The following is a 17473-nucleotide window of genomic DNA, read 5'->3' as shown; positions in this document are numbered from 1 at the left end:
CACCGAGGTTCAGGGGGTTCCCAGAGTCTAGGGAGGACCCTGCCCTAGAGGGTCCCTGAGGCCGAACGAAGGCTGATCTTCAGAGTTTAGACTCCGTGCTTAACTTAGGGCCGACAGTAAGCACCTAGTAAATGTGAAGTTATGGAGGGACGGGCTCAGGGAAATGCAGGTGAGGGTGGAGGGGGACAGCAAGAGCAGGGCAGGGCTGAGTCCAAGAGGCTTCACCGGGTGGTGTCACCTGGGGCTCGCGGGGGCCCGAGAGCACTCTCAGCCTTGTTACCCCATGGCCTGCCAGGAGGGAAGACTCAGGTTAACCAGGTCAGAGATGAAGTGTAATGAGAGAGTGAGATGTATGTACACAACTGTCCACCAACTGGATAAACATATGGGTAGGCACTGAGAGTCTGTTTTCTCCCTAATGGCACCATCGCCACAGTTGTGACTGTCGGCCATGGAGCCATGAGCAAGCATGGTGTTCAAAATGGGCTCTGGAGTCATCTCTGACCATCTCCAGCCTGAGTAACACGCCTCCTTTAAACATATTAACTTACTCTATCAAATTACAATCAAATCCTGTTGGTCTGGGAGTCATTTGTTCTCTTTAAAACAATTCTGCGTTCCTCTACTGGCTTCATTAAATATTTGAAAGTTTAAATAATTCATTTTTTAAAGTTCACCTCCTGAAAGATAATCTCTTTTCTCTTGTTTTGGGTGTGGAGAAAAAGTTTTACCATAATTTCCATGCATTATAATCCACCTCACTATTTATCCCAACCCCAAGCCCCATTCAAATTCCTGCCTCAGTAGCTTCTTGTTTCACACCCTTTCCTGATAAAGGATGACTTTCTAAGGTCCTGTCAGTTAACTGGCTCCTCGGGCCAGGTGGGCAGACTTTAAAAGCGAGTGACGTTATCCAGAAACCTTAAACTGGAGGTTTAAATTATGACCTACACAGATTTATTGATGGCCTGTGAAGTATTTCATAAAATTTTAAATTGGTCCTCCAGTTATTTTCATATAAAAATTCTGATGCCTGCCTTTTCTTTAAAGTAAATAAGAAATCATAAGCCCTGGCTGGGTAGTTCAGTTGGTTAGAGGATTGTCCTGAGATGCCAAGGTTTCGGGTTTGACCCCTTGCCGGGGCACATACAAGAATCAACCAATGAATGCATAAAAAAGCGGAACAAATGGATGTCTCTCTCTTACTCTCTCCAATAAAAATTTAAAAAATGAAGTAAGATACATCACAAATTGTGACCACACTGTACCTACATCCTTGCACTGTAAGAATCATCTAAAGAGCACCAGGCATGTGCATAATCCCCCAGGAACTAACCCAACACCATCCAGTACCCAGTGAGAGGGAGCCTGAGGTGTGTTCACACGGGCGGATCTTGAACAGCACTGCAAACCAACCAACTGCAGCAACTTGCAGTATGTGTGACTCTTAGTAATACAATAAAGAGTAAGTGAAACAAGTCAGTGAGAAAACTGAAAACCTTTTCATAAGGTTAAAAACAGCTAAAATTTAAAATATATTTTCAGGATACACTTAGGTAAGGAAAACTCCATAGAGAGGAAAGCAAGGGGAAAATGAACACATGAGGCAGGATAATGCTTACCTGTACCAAAGCAAGGTGAGGAAATGAGGGGCTACATTGTCAAAATAGGTTGTTGTTAAGGTGTTTGGGCCATCACAATATTATAAAGATCTAATTAACTAACTAAATGAACGCAACACAGCACAGGTAAACAATGACAATGTGTCATGGACCAAGAAGACAAACAATCTAACTGTGAGCACTGAAGCCTTAGGAAAAAAGGAAGAAAGAACCAGCCAGAGCAAGTAAGAGATGCTTCCCTTTAAATGAGTGAGTGTTCCCCCTTTTCCCATGGCCCTGCCATGCTTTTTTCCCTCCCAACACTGAGGCCATATGTCAGATTCCGTTTCTCAGCTCATGCGGGGTCTGCTCATTGAAGTTACCCCCTCACCCTATTATAGGCCAGTGGTTTACAACCAAATTGAGGGTAGTTTTGCCCCTGAGGGGATATTTGGCAATGGCTGGGGACATTTTTGGTCACTCTCAACTGGGTTAGAGGTGCCACTCACATCTGATGGGTAGAGACCAAGAATACTGCTAAATATCCTACAATGCAGAGGACAGCTGCCCCCCAACCTTCACAACAAAAAATTATCTGGTCAAAAATAGTGCTGTGTTTGATAAGCTAGCTATAGGCATTTGAGTTTCCCCCACCTAACCTTAGTAGGCGTCTAGGTCCGAGTGCCCAGGGTGTCATTCTCAGCACCGAGAGAGAACTAGAACATTTTGATACGAGATCTATAGTAAAAAAGGATTCACACTTAATGCCAAATGACCGCTAAGGTCAGTAGTGATCACAGCAACTCATTTTGCAGCTGAGGGAACTGAAGTGCTAAGAAAGAAAGAAAAGTTCCCAGTTGTCTGCACCTGCCTCCCTCCCAGACCAGAGTGGACCCATCTCACTCTCCTGCAGCCACAAGGACTCAGCATTTCCTTGAACTCTCAGAGCCCTTCCTTGAGTTCTCCTTTAAATGTTTCCTGCGCAGGGAGTTTTCAGTCCATCTCCTATATTTTGATTATAAGCCCCGATCTTTTACACCCTTTACAAATACTTTTTTATCATTTTCACAATTTGCAATTAGTATTTTTTGCTTGCTTTCTTAACTATTCTTCTTTTCTGCCCCTAACAAAAAGACTTTCGGTTCTGTGAGTTACAGATTTATTCAAGCTTGTTTCCTCCGATGCTGTTTACCCAGCACCTAGTACATTATCTACATGTAGTTGTAGCTGGCACTCAGAAAATACTCACTGAATGAGTGAATAAATAAATGAGTGACCCTAGTAGAGATAAGAGGGAAGGAAGGCAGCCGATCAATGACTCTCTCATCATTGATGTTTCTCTCTCTCTCCCTCTCCCTTCCTCTCTCTGAAATCAATAAAGATATATTTTAAAAAAAAGAAATCATTTTTTTAAAAAAAGAAATACTCTCCAACAATGACTGCATAACAGCTGTGTCCCATTTTCCATGAACAATGTTGATAACTGTTGAGCGGTGGCAAGAGTGAGCCTTGAGGGGATGTTTAGAAGTCAAGTGGCCTGGCCACCATTCTCTGTCGAGGACCAACTGCTAGAATGTCATTTAACTCAATTTAACTCCTGGCTTTGGAATTTCACTTTTCTCTCATTCCTGGCTTTGAAATGCCACTTCTCTGGTCATTGAGTCCCAGGTCTCTTGCCATAGCATTACCTCACACAGTCTTTATGGGAAACAGTGAAATGGCTCTTGTGTCAGGTGTCTGGTCCCAGAACCAAGGAACTCATCATAGAAAACTTTAGGTGCTACATTCCTGACATAAAGCCTTCAAGGTGTCTTTGCTTCCATTTAATTCAAATCACCTACTGTGTCTGAGGCCACGGGGAAAGCAGGTCTGCTGGAGATGAATTTCCCACCCTCAAGGGTCTGACAGGAAAGATGATGAATTGAAAAATAAGTATCATTCAGAGCAGAACACATCGTGTCATATGTTTTCTGAGGGGAAATGTTATTAGGTTCAAATGATGAAAATATACTACTGAGATGATGGGAGAAAACTTTTCAGGAGAATTGCTACCTGAGGTGAACTTGGAAGGAACTGTTAGAATTTCCATAGTCGCAAAAGGAGGGTAGGAGAGAGGGTAGGCCAGATGGAGGAACGAGACTTCAGCAAAGGTGCACAATCTGAAAACATGGAGTGTATTTAAGGACAAACGTCAGCTTAAGGTATTACAGGTCTGTGTACCATTGTGTTACAATGAACCCAGCCAGGTATGGCCATATAATGCACCTTTGGGTGGCACTCTGGGACTCTCCAACAAGTACTCTACTCCAGCTAGCTATTGGCCAAAGGAGTCTGTGGAACCCTTAAAAATTGCACCTCCTGTACCCCTCTACAACCAGCAGGTGGACCCCACATGGCTTTCCTAAAGGTGGTGTCCTCAGGTGAAATTAGGAGCAGAGGGGCCGCTGCCTCTGGCCATTCTGACTGGGGGACAGAAGGGCTGGGGACATCTGTGTCCTTTGACTGATCAGAGTTTCCTTTTCTTAGCTCAGGAGGTTGCCAGCCTGAGATGAGGAAACTCCTCCTTGTCACATGGGTTGGCTGACAGAAAAGCAACCTGTCCTATCCACCCCTCCAAGGCAGGCGAGGTAGCACCCCGCCCTGTGGATAATTTTCCACTTAGCTAAAGCTCATGAAAACGCACAGGTCACATAAATAATAACTTCTTATTATGTCCCACTCACCATACATATTTTTCATATTCTGCTTCAATCCTCACAACCCCATAAGGAAGGTAATATCAGCCGGGGGTGAGAAATAAGGAAGGCGAGGTTCAAGGAAGTAAGGAAGGCACCCGGAGTCACCCTGCAGGTGGGTAACAGAGCTGAGTCCTTCTTACTCAACCCCTTCCGCCCAAGAAGGCTGCCTCTCATGAAGACACTCCCTCCTCAGCTCTCGGATGTTGTCATCTGGCAGGTGTCACGGGGGGCAGTACTTGAACTTGGGCTGATTGCTTATGCTTGAACTAAACAATTTGCTGTCGAAACAAGTTCTTGGGTTCCCTTAAACAGGTTTTCACAAGCTTCAAACTGCAGAGTGAGAGGGTTTGGGCAAGGGGAACTCCACCCAGCAACCAGACGGTGGTTTCCACGGGTAACATTTTAATCTTGTGATCTGGCAACCTTTGGCCAGAGGCATTTTCTAGGTTCTCATGTGATGCTGAAATTAAACTTTTTTGCTTGTGACATTTGAGAAATGTAAGACAGAGCACAGACAGGTCAGTATCTGGGATGACCATCCTGCCTGGGAGCTTACTCACTGCACTGACTTACTCTCAGAATAAAGACCTAAGATAGGGCAGAGCGAGAGAAAGGCTGCATTTAAAGATGAAACACCTGCATTCAAGACCTGATTCTGCCACTTATTAATTTATCATCTGGAAGTTACTATCCCACTTAAAAAATAAGAATACACAGGTTTGATCCCTAGCCCTTGTCAGGGCATGTGCGGGAGACAACCAATCGACGTGTTTCTCTGACATTGATGTTCCTCTCTCTCTCTCCCTCTTCCATTCTTGAGAAAAAAAAAGAAAAGAAAAATATTCTCAGGTGAGAACAACAACAACAAAAAGGAATGCTAATGCCTACCTCACAAAACTCTTATGGTAATGAAGTAGGATAACAGTGGTGAAAGTGTTATTCAAATATAAGCTGTTATTATGAGGGCAATTAGACTAAAGGCGGATCGATACACCCTCAGTGACACCCTGGCATGTCTGGTCCCTCCTTTTTCAGATCAGCTTCCCTAACCACACAATATAGAGTAGCTGCCCAGTCTCTCTAGCACATCATTCTACCTTAAATCACTACCTGATATTTTTCTTATTTGTTTATTTTTTTTAGGAACTGTTACTAGAATGTAAGTAGGTCTGTCTTGTCCCTTGCTGTAAACCTGGCACACAGTAGAACAGTTTCTGGCACATAGTAGACTCAAAAATATTTTCTGAGTGAACGAATGTCTCGGATGATATTATAGGGATTCCAATCTAAGGAAGTAGATCAGAATAGTATTAGACTGGTAAACAGAGAGGCCAAAAATGACTACCATAGACTGTAAACATCTGGTGGAGCTCAACAAACACCCAGTCAAGCATCATTTTGCAGAGAAGAAAACAGATTTTAAGAGAATTCTCAAATAGGATCACGTAGAGAGAAAGCATGGGAAAAGCAATGATCTCCTTCCAAAGTCACACTTCTACTCTTTGATCAATGGCAAATTTATTTGGCAATAAATTGTATCCCCAAGTATTATTTGTATTTATTCCCTTACCATAGGATTTTAGAAAGCAAAAGAGGGAGGAGTATGTTATCATGAACTCTAAGGGAAAGAAGGGTCAGAGATTATCTGGTCCTGCATTTCTTTTACAGCATTTAAACTCCTCCCATATCTCCAGTGAAGCAAGCTCTACCTCCTGGGGAAATCTGTTCCATTTTCAGAGAGCCTTATTAATTATTACACCATGTGCCAGGCATTGAGTTAGAGCTCACTCCCACTCACCACAAGCATGCCCATGCACAAATACTTCCTTTTCCATCTGAACAAGTCCATTTTTATCTGTTAAAGCAACAAGAAATCAACACAAGTATATTTATCTTTCATTACAAGTTATGTCTAAACAAGGGCCTGTGTAAATAAAAATTATTTTGAAAATCACTGTCTTACCAATCTCTCATGTTGAGAAGGCCTGAAATCTTTTTCACATAATGGTAGTAGATGAAAAGCATTCTCCTCTTCTCTCAACATCTAATTAGTTCAAGGTCTTTTCTTTTTGATTTTAGAAATATTCATAGGAGCTTTATTTGTAATAAGCCAAACCTGGGAATAACCCAAACCATAGACAGATCAATGGATAAGTAAAGTGGTTATTCATAGAACACAGTCCTACTCAGCAGTAAAAAGAATTAGCTATTCACATAAGCATTATTGTTAAATCTCAAAACAACTGTGCGGCATGAAGGAAACCAGTAGTTTTTAAAAGAGTATACATTCATGATGCCTATAAAATTATGAAAAATATGAGCTAATATATTGTAAAGGAAGAGAAATCAATGATTGCATGGAGGGCTGGGGAAGGCAGGGAGAAAGATTGTAAAAGGGCAGGAGGTAGATACAAGGTAGGGTAAAAGGTCTCTGGATTGTGTCTCAGTATTTCTCAAATTGGTCTCCTCTGGCACACCTCTGATACTATTGCCCTCTTAGTTCAACCTGTATTCTTTCTAAAATCACTGCAGGAGCCACTGTCTTCAGGTCACCTCTGTCTACACTGTTGTCCACACTGCTACACAGTTGCCTTTATAAAAGGATTTCAATTCCTTATAGAGTGACCAACCATTCTGGTTTGTCCAAGACTGAGGGGTTTTTTAAGATGTAGGCTGTCAGTGCTAATGCCCAGAAAGTCCAGGCAAACCAGAATGGTTGGCCACCTACTCAGAACCATAAATCCCTTTAGAATGGCATTACAAATTCTTATTCATCTTCTCACACTATCTTTTCCGCCTCCACTCTGTTTTATCCACCCCACTCCGTCACACATACATCCACCCTGCGCACCAGCTTTGCCAAGCTACATTCAGTTCTCCAAATGGAATGTGCTTTGTTCCTTTACATCTCAGTACCTTTGTACATCATGCCTCCTTGATTTAGAACATCCTTTGCCTTATCTAGGTTTTGGTAAAACCCTTATTCACCCATCTCAATTCTTTTCTATTGGCACGTTTTTACGGAAGTCATCAAAGAATTGGCTGTTATCAGAGCACCTTGCATATATTGCTGTCAACGCACTAGCCCCCTGAACTCTACTCTCAACCAGGTATTGAGCCCTAGGACTTTTCCTTATATACCTAAACCTAGCACAGGGGCTCACACATCCTAAGTACTCAAGAAGTGAGGAAAGAAAGGAAGTTTACAGGGAAGGAAAAGCTAACAGAAAATACATCAAATGATAGCAATGACAGAACCAGGGCTGATATTTATTTATGCTTTCAAAACTTTATAAACTAGAATGTATTTTAAAATACAAAGTAATACTATTTTTAGAAATAAATGAAACTTTCACTTCTAGAAACATGGAGTAAACTTACTTTCTCTTATTCTTCCCAATAAGTTCAACTAAATTCCCCAGATAGTATATAGAAGAAAATGTAAGAAGACTCTGAATGGTGAAGAAAAGGTAAATTGGCTAGGGAACTTGGGAACCAAGGACCTAGAGACACAGTAGTGAGTCCCCTGGCTTGGGGTATTTTGTTTGTGGGGTTTTGTTGTTGTTGTTGTCATTTTTGCCTCATCTATGGCTTGAAGCAGAATAAACTAACAACCTGAAAACAGGAGCAGACAAAACACACACACACACAAAATAAAAGCCTGATCTGTCTTGCCAAAAGACCAGGAAAAGGTCCAAAGTTCACACACACACACACAGAAACGTGGTTCCACCCCACCTGTACCAGCAAAGGTCAAGTGAGGAGTGTAGACTGCTTTCCTCATCATATTGTAAAGAGGCACCTCAACCTACTGCAAGGATGATGTCCCAGAAGTCTAAGTAGGGATCTAGGACTTTCATCTTCGCCAAGTAGCAATAAGCACCCTTCCCCTGGTGGTGTCAGTGGAAACCATGTGGAGCCTGATCTGCACTCCCAACCAGTAGTAACCATGCTGGGTGTTGTCAGAATAAGTCTAGTGGAGAGTTAAGACTTTTTACTACCACCTAGCAATAAGGAGACCCCATCGCAAGGCATCGGTGGAGACCACGTGGGGAGTAGTGAGGCACTCCCAATCCTCCAAACCTTAGAGGTTTGATTGAGGTATAATAGAAAGTTGAGACACCCCACCTCAACAAACAATAATGAGGAGCTTCCCCGACTTCAAGTGACATTGGAGGTTGAGTCAACCTGGATTTTTGTAGTGCCCTACTCTTACTCTACTGGAGCATTGTCAACAGAAGCCAACTAAGACATCAGTTTTAAATAAAATCCAGAGTTTTATAATAATTCCTAATTACATAATACTTAAAGTGTCCAGGTTTTAACTTTTAAATAGTCTCACCAAGCACAAGAAGATCTTAAACTGAGTGAAAAAGCACAATCGATAGATGCTAACACCAAGATAAGAGAGATGTAAGAATTATCTGATAAGGATTCTAAAGCAGCCATTATAAAAATGCTCTAAGCAGTTATAACCACATTCAAAACAAATAAAATTATGGGATATTTCAAGAAAGAAATAAGAAATATAAAGTAGAACCAAATGGAAATTTTAAAAATGAGTAATAACAATTATTGTTTTAAAAACTCAGTTGATGGACTGAATAGTAGAATGAAGGGACAGGAAAGAATTAGAGAAATGAAAACTAGAACAATAAAAATTGCCTGATCTGAATTACAGAGAGAAAATAGTCAAAAAATATTGAACAGAGCCTGTGAAACTATAAGAAAAGATCATGTCATTGGAATTCTGGAAGGAGAAGAGAAAGAGGGCATGACTGAAAAAATACTCGGTAGCTGAAGTTTTCAAATTTTGGCAAAAGACATTCTCCTGAAAATTCAAGGATTTGAGCAAATCCTACACAGAACAAACCTAAAGAAATCCACAGAAATAAATATAATAATCAAATTTGAAAAACTAAAGACAAAGGAAAAGGCCTTGAAAGCAGCCAAAAAATAGTAATATCTTTTTCAATTACAGTTGACATTCAATATTATTTTGTATTAGTTTCAGGTGTGCACAATAGCGGTTAGACAGTCATATATTTTACAAAGTGTTCCCCCTGAAATTTCCAGTACCCAAATGGCACCATATATAGTTATTACAATATTATTAGCTATATTTTCTGTTAGGCAGGTTGGAATTTGAGATGGAAAAAGATGTATTAGGCAAATATTAGTCAAGGAAATCAGAGAGGCTATATCAATATCAGATAGATAGACTTCAGAACAAAGACTACATTTTCCCTTAAGATCAGGAACAAAACAAGAATGTCCATTCTCACTGCTCTAATTCAATATAGCACTGAAGTTGTAGCAAGACAGAAAGAAACAGCACATGGAAATAAAACTGTTTCTATTTGCATATGACATGATTTCTCTAAAGAAAATCCCAAAGAATCTATCACAAAAACCTTTTAAAACTAGTAAGTGATTCATCGTGGTCACAAGATGCAAAATAAACATACAAAGATCAATTGTATTTCTATACGCTGTACCAGTAATGAACATGTGGATGCCAAATTAAAAATACAAGACTTTTACAATCACAAAAAATGAAATATTTGGGTATAAATCTAACAAAACACTTACAGAACTTGTATGTTGAAAACTACAAAATGCTGATGAAAGAAGTCAAAGAAGATATAACTAAATGGAGAGACATGCCATGTTCATGGTTTAGAAAAGTCAACATAGTAAAGATTTTATTTCTCCCCAAATTGACTTATGGATTTACTATAATTTCTATCAAAATCTCAGTAAGATTTTTTGTAGATATATGTAAGATTATTCTAAAATTTATATGGAAAAGAAAAAGAACTATAATAGCTAAAACAATTTTGAAAAATAAGATAAAGTGGGAGCAACCAGTCTACCTGATTTCAAGAAGTTATATAACTATAGAGACCTTAATCGAGACTGGGTAGCATTGGAACATAGATTAACAGACTAGAACCCAAGAAATAGATCTACATAAATATGCCCAACTGATTTTTGACAAATGTGCGAAAAGAATTCAATGAAGAAAAATAGCCTTTTCAACAAATGGTGCTGAAGCAATTGGACATCCATAGGCCAAAAAAAAAATTTTTAATGTTTTGCTGTTGTCAACAAAACAATCAGTGGGCCAGATTTCACCCACAACTCATAGTTTGCAGACCTCTGCCATAGAGAAACAACAGAAACATTTAGCGTTGCACCTGTAGCTATAGATGGTACCTACCTTCACTGTTAATTGAAAATGAAAAATCACATGAAAGTGCTTAGCAACGGTCATAAGACCTTGAAAGTAGCCAACAAGTGTTAATTATTACTCTTATTAAGCAAGAATCAGTCTGATCAATATCTGCTTGGACCTGAACAGACAGATTTGGTCTCCTTATCATCAGCAACCTTAGTAGCACAGTAAACAGTATCTGTCCTTCACATTCCTCCTGGTAGATGCCCCTTGTCCCAGAGTCCCGGTGGCTTTCAAAGAGAGAATCACACCAAGAGAAGGTGGCTTCTTTAAACTATCATAGGAGATATCTTTCTAAGACTTTCTGAGGTAAATTTCCAAGAACTATGCCATGTAAAAAGTGGTTGAAAAACCTGAGTGTGCTTAGATTGGAGAAGACATGCCTGGAGGCGTGGGGATGGGGGACATACAAGAACAACTTTTAAATGCCTGAGTTGTAGAAATGGAAGCCTGTTTTTTGACAGGTGGCCCCAAAAGACAAAAGAAGTAAGACTAATACATTCAAGTTAATGGAACCATATTTAAGTTCAACACAAGGAAGAAATCTTTAAATAGTCAGTTCTATCTTATAAATAATTGATCTTATGGTAAGTTTTCTTCTCTAAGGGCATTTAAGGAAAGGCCAGACGGGTGACCTAAGGGTCAGGAGAAAGTCAGATAAGCCTTGGAGAAGCTCCTTGCCTGAGATGCAGTGATTCTATGGAGTAGGTGAAATGAAGTGTAGTAAATCCATCGCCTATATCTCTACATTCCAATCCATATTTACCATTAGACTTGTATACTATTTCATGTAAGTTTGGAATGTAATTATAACTAGCTACATTCATCCATCACTCATTTATTTGTGTACTCTAAAAATATATAGTGTGTACTTACTATATGTGAGGCATTTTTCTAAGTACTAAAGATATAACAGTAAATAGTTGATTTTTTTTAAAGCCATTAAAAATTGATTGGAAAAGTATATCTTCCTTGGGGAAATGAAATATTCCACTTTTATTCACATATTAATTTTGCTATTTTCAATTGCCACATTATTTATACAGGAACACTCTGTAAGCCATTATTTCAATGATGTTAAAACTTAAAAATAATTTTTTACTGCTCTAGGATCTTGTGTAAAAATTCAGAAGGAAGAGGGTTGGGTTTTTATATCCATAATGTTGAATGTCCCCATAATCAGGCCTTTATTAAAGAACAGATACTGTAACTGTGACCACAGGGGATAGAACTTGATACCTAGGTAATAGGAATTCTAGCTTTTATTTATTCTTTCTAGGTAGAAATAGCAAGGGGAGAGCTACATAGGAAATTTTTATGAATTGAAATCTGAAGCCCCCCACCTAGTCTGTTGCTAGAGCCCCATTCGCCTCTGCACCATGAATCTTCTGTGGTTTGAACTGATCCTTTACATGTGGGTGTGCATGATGCCTTTTGCCTAAAATGCCTTTAAATAAATAGAAGCTTCACAACTTCCTATTACACACTCCCTCTTCATAGTTCTCTGGGATGGAGAATAGCAAACATGATCTTTCTGAACATCAAAAATCATATCCCTTCATGGAAATTCGTCGTTAGTCCTGATCTCTACTCCTGAGAGGGGTATTGGAAACCACTGTGGCCTTGCAAATGTGTAGACACCCAAAGGGTATGATTTTAGGACACTAAGAAAGAGTCTCTGTCTTAAAAAATATGTATCCCTCCAGCTTATACAAAACTCAGACACAAGTTATATGCAGAGATGTTCACTGCAATATTATTAGTAGTAAAATAGAAAGCAATCTATGTATATAAGAATAGGGTAATCATTAAAGGATATTATACAAAACTCAGACACAAGTTATATGCAGAGATGTTCACTGCAATATTATTAGTAGTAAAATAGAAAGCAAACTATGTATATAAGAATAGGGTAATCATTAAAGGATATTATATAGCCATTAAAGTTATGTTTTTGAAGTATTTTAATAACATGGGGAATATATATATGAAATAGTATTAAGTGAAGAGAAACGACATGAAAATATGCAGTATGATTTCAAATTTAATTGAAAAATGGTGAGGCACAAACAAAAAAGACTGGAAGATAAATGTATCAAATAAAATACTAACGGTATTTGCCTTGGGCGATGGCATCATTGTGATTCTTCTTTTACTTCTATATTGTACACATTTTAATCATTAAACATGTTTCACTTTTTAAATCAGAAAATAAATAAAATAAATCTGCCTCTTCACAGATATCTAAAATGCCAGCAGGAAAGCTCTATATTTTATATTCTTTCTTGCCAAGAAAATCACCTGGGGAACATGACCACGTTAAGCATAGTTGTTTCAGTTCAGTTAAACTATTATTTATTAAGTATCAGATTTAATTCTGTTTATTTATTTGTGTTTTTTGTTTAGACCACCCAATTACCATTTATCTCACTCCAGGTAATAGTATCCAATACCCAATTTTCATGTCAGACCCCTCTTCACCATCCTCAGCTGATGTGTTTCATGTAGAGTTGACTCTGACCCCAACTCCAGGAGTGAGCATGTGACCAGGAACAAGGTATTCAAACATTAATAAGTTTGAAAAGGGGAGATGATCCAATGAGGAAAAATGAGTATTTTGCTGAGACTTTTGAAAGAAAAGCAAATTATTTTTTCCACTAGCATAGTACTTAGGGATATGTAATCCTAAAGTTATCAGAAGGCCCCATGTGAAGTTTGAGGATAAAACCAGCATGACTAAATTGACAAAGATCCATTGCTTCTAAGCAGGAAATCTCCCAGGATGCCAGAAAAAAATCCATTGACGCTGAATGAAGAACAGAAGCAAAAACCCTCTCCCTTCCACTCTCTCTAAAAAACAATAAAAATACATATGTTTTTAAAAAGGCCTAAGGCAGCATACTATTGGAGTTTGAGCAGGAGCCTTGGAGTCAACTGGCCTAGGTCCAAGATCTGCTTTTGCTACTTCTTAGCTTCCAGATTTGGACAAATTATACAATTTCTCAGCTCTTCCTTTTGTAAAATTGGAACTAACACCTTAATTGATATTTGGATAATTGGATATAATTGGATAATTGAGTCAGAGAAAAAGATAAAAAGTCTTGTAATAATTTGCACAAAAATCTTCAATTTACCTTATCAGAAACATATTAAGTAACTTCAATGTTATGCAAGATATAGACATAAAATAAGATAGACCCTGCCAACAATAACTCAATCAGCTGGGGGAGAAAGACACATGACTCTGCTGTGAAACCTAATGAAAATAGCTGTAATATGCATTCAAATCTATTCCAAACAAGGAAGTAATTAAGAGTGACCCAGGGACCTGGCAGGGCATGGCTCAGCAGTTGAGCACTGACCTAGGATCTGGGAGATCAAGGTTCGATTCCCAGTCAGGGCACATGCCCGGGTTGCGGGCTCCATCTCCAATTGGGGGCGTGCAGGAGGCAGCTGATCAATGACTCTCTCATCATTGATATTTCTATCTCTCTCTCCCTCTTCCTTCCTCTCTCTGAAATCAATAAAGACATATTAAAAAAAAAAAGTGACCCAGAGGCTCCCAGATGGCTTAATGAAGGATGTCAGACTTGAGGTGGGTTCTGATGGATGGGCAGAAATCTGATGGCCAGGCACCAGCATGAAGACATGTCCCTGACAGAGAAAGTTTGTAATAGATTCAGGCAAGAGCAAGCAGACCACATTTGGGTGGTCAGAGAAGATGAGAAGTAAAAGATTATCTCTTGGAATTTGCCCAAAATAAAACCCACACAGGGTGGCTTGGCCTCTGATCAAAAGATCCTTATTATATTTGGCAATTACAAGTTGAAGGAGAGCAAAGTTGTAAGTAAATGTGTGCCATAAAAATTAACTTACTTTTCCATTAAAAAGCAAATAGATGTAACCAGTCATCCACCCAAACTTAATTCTTGGATATTTTTGTCTTTGAACTGACCTCAAAACATTGATCTTTCCTCACAGTATCATCTTCTCTGGACTTGAGTACCAGGGTTTCAAAGTCCTCTAGCCATGGTTCCCTCAAGAAACTAATAGGTTCTAAAAATTTCTAAGATGATTGCAGTCTCAGCCAGGGAACTGTGTGCAACAATTAAAATCAGAAAATGTCCTGACCTGGAGACATACAATTCTCTGGAAAGCATAATGTGTATTTGGGCCTCCTCGCTGTTCTTTTCCTGAGGGGGCATCTAGGGCATAGTTGTGCGCATTGTTCATCAGAGTAGCCTTAGGCTGAGGACAGAGTTGAGAAGACAGTGTTCTGAGCTGCCTTTCAACTCTTTCCAGGCTGTGGTTTTCAGGCAACTCACCAGGGTTTACATGAGGTGCATCCAAATAGCTGTAAGCCATTTAGGTAGCTGGTCTCACTCTGGCTATTCTTCACAAAGCTTTGAAGTAGCCACAGAGCTTTGAAACTGGCACCCCAGAATGAATCTCCTCTGGACACATCACCAAATCAACAAATCTTTTGAAGGCCAAATCCCTGTGCTTTATGTTTTCTGTGAGCCTGAGAACCCTGTAGGTTTCAACGTTGGTTATCATTTATTGTTAGATTCATTCTTTAGTCATTTATTATGAATAATTCACACAGCAATGGCCATAAATTTCCAGTTCCCACTTAATGCAATGTCTCCAGATATGTTCTCCTTTCTTTGACCAAAAAAATCTCACAGTGCTTTGAAAATATCAAGAGTATCACTTAAATTCGTAAGCTGTTTCGTAGTGATTTTATCTACCTGTGTTAAAACATTTTAAATCACATTTTTTGTGGGTGCTGGAGAGGACCTCTAGAGACCATCTGCATTGATCCCTGGTTCAAACCAATAAGGTATTATTATCTCCACCTTGTAAATGAGGTGAAGCCAAAGAGAGGTGATTATGACTTGCTTTAAGGCTGTAAGAATAAATAATGGCAGAGCCAAAACCAAAATGCTGGACTCCAGCCTCCTAATGTTTTGGGGTTTTTTTCCCCAGATATACCTGCTGTTTTTGCCACCATTGATAAATAAAGTAGTGCATCCAGGGTTTAGCAAAACAAAGAGGCTGCAGTAGACCAGTATGTTCAAAGTGCAGACTTAAGCCATAGCTTGCATTTACTTAGCCCAATGAATGTGAACATATCACTTAATCTCTATGACTCAGTTTCCTCACAAGTAGAAGAAAGGTGATAATTCCACACAAGATTCCTGAGGCGATTAAATAAGTTACAAGAGAAAAGTTCTTAGTCCTGATCAATCACCATGTAAGTATTTGCTATTACTCTTGCCATCCCTACACCCAATCTGTTCCTAATTTTTTCTATGGAATTAAGTCTTGGCATTACTTTCTTCCACTGGAAAAACTAAGAACTTTAAAGATATCCTTAATAACTATCTCTTCTCTCTTGCCCTAGAGTCAATGAATTACAGTCTTTTTAACTCTCATTTTTAAATATCTCTTAAATCCATTCTCTACTCAGTATCCTATCCGACAGGGCTATAGTTTCATCCTGAATGCCTTACTTAACTATTTCAAACACCTTCCTGGTCTCTTTTCCTCCAACCAACCTTCCTTACCCCGTGATGTAACATCCTTTGGAAAGGCAAATCCTACCAGAACATTCCCTGTTTCGAATCTTTCAGCAGCTTCCCCATTGTGTTTGCCAGGCTGGCATCACAGTCATTTTGACAAAGTCCAGCTCCAGCATCAAAGATTCTAATTCACTAAGTCTGGAACTGGGCCTAGGAATCTATTTTTCATACACTCCTCAGTTTTTCATGGACCAATGTTTGGGAAAAGATAAAATGTACACTCATTAGGATGTGATTAAGTCCTTCACACTCTGACCCTCAACTGCCCCTTCAGGGAAATTAAATGAATCTTTCCCCTTGAAGTTGTCTTTGACTGAGTTGCTCCTTCTGCACTCCCAAAGCTCTGTATGCAAAATTCCCCCAATGACACCCATTTCATTACACTATCATTGTGTTTTCACCCCTAGTTCCCCCATTTGTAGGGCCAGCTTCATGGGCATGCAGCTTGTGCAGCCAGTCACCCAGAGCCCTTCTTTCAAAAGGCCCTGAACTTGATGTAATGTTCTGCTACAGCCATCCTGAGATTCTTAATAATTGTTGAACAAGAGGCACCTCATTTTCATTTTGCTCTGGGCCCCACAAATTATGTTCAGTCCTGCCCACTCAACTGTGAACTCTTTGAAAACAGAAGCTATTTGCTATTCACTCAAAATCCTTCTTGGTTAGAACAGAGGACTCCTGGTACAGAGTAAGAGTTTGGTAAATATTTGTTAAGTTTATACATGAATGGATAAAAGGATAGAATAAAGTATCAGATAGAAAAATAGGGTGGTATGGCTAATTAACTCTGAAAGATAAACTTTGTTTATGCTTGGGGAAGAGAGGAGTCAATTGATAAGTTCACAAGATGACTGACCCTTTCAAATAAGTAACATAAATTTTCCTAGGTTTATCTTTATATTGCTCCAACTGCTTTTTCTTTCAGCCCCGCTGCCTCCTTGTTGTTCCTGAAATGCTAAATCACTGGTTAATGGAGCTTGCAATTGCACTATCATAAAATATGCCCTGAGTGTTCGTGCCAAGCATTGTGCTAATTTTGAGGGTTACTGGGAAAGGGAAGGGGAGGCCATAGAAAGGTGAGCCGGGCAGGGACCCTGTTTTCAAGGAGGAATTAAATCTTACTCTTTAAGAGCATCTGTCAAAGATGAGTTGACTTCATGGGAGTTTTGCAGCAATGAATCGAAAATAAAGACACTAGAGTTGGCCAGTGGCCCAGCTTCCTGAACATTTCAACTGACAAAATGTCTCAGTCTGAAGACAATTCCTCCACTATGAGATCTGTGGGTTCACTAGTTAATATTGGCAACCAAC

The 17473-nt window shown here is 39.4% G+C and overlaps 1 protein-coding gene across 1 annotated transcript in view; it reads right to left on the bottom strand.

Annotated features, from left to right (window-relative positions):
• Nucleotides 1-14942, bottom strand: part of ATP13A4 (ATPase 13A4) — a 94852-nt gene extending 79910 nt beyond the window's left edge. The window contains exon 1 of the mRNA XM_087817814.1: nt 14721-14942. Within this exon, the coding sequence (XP_087673940.1) occupies nt 14721-14942 (222 nt within the window). The remainder of the gene's footprint in view (nt 1-14720) is intronic.
• Between the last annotated feature and the right edge of the window lie 2531 nt (nt 14943-17473).

Source organism: Miniopterus natalensis, chromosome 6, assembly GCF_054644295.1.
Source record: "Miniopterus natalensis isolate mMinNat1 chromosome 6, mMinNat1.hap1, whole genome shotgun sequence".
NCBI classification, from domain to species: domain Eukaryota; kingdom Metazoa; phylum Chordata; class Mammalia; order Chiroptera; family Miniopteridae; genus Miniopterus; species Miniopterus natalensis.
This window is presented reverse-complemented; position numbering and strand designations above follow the sequence as displayed.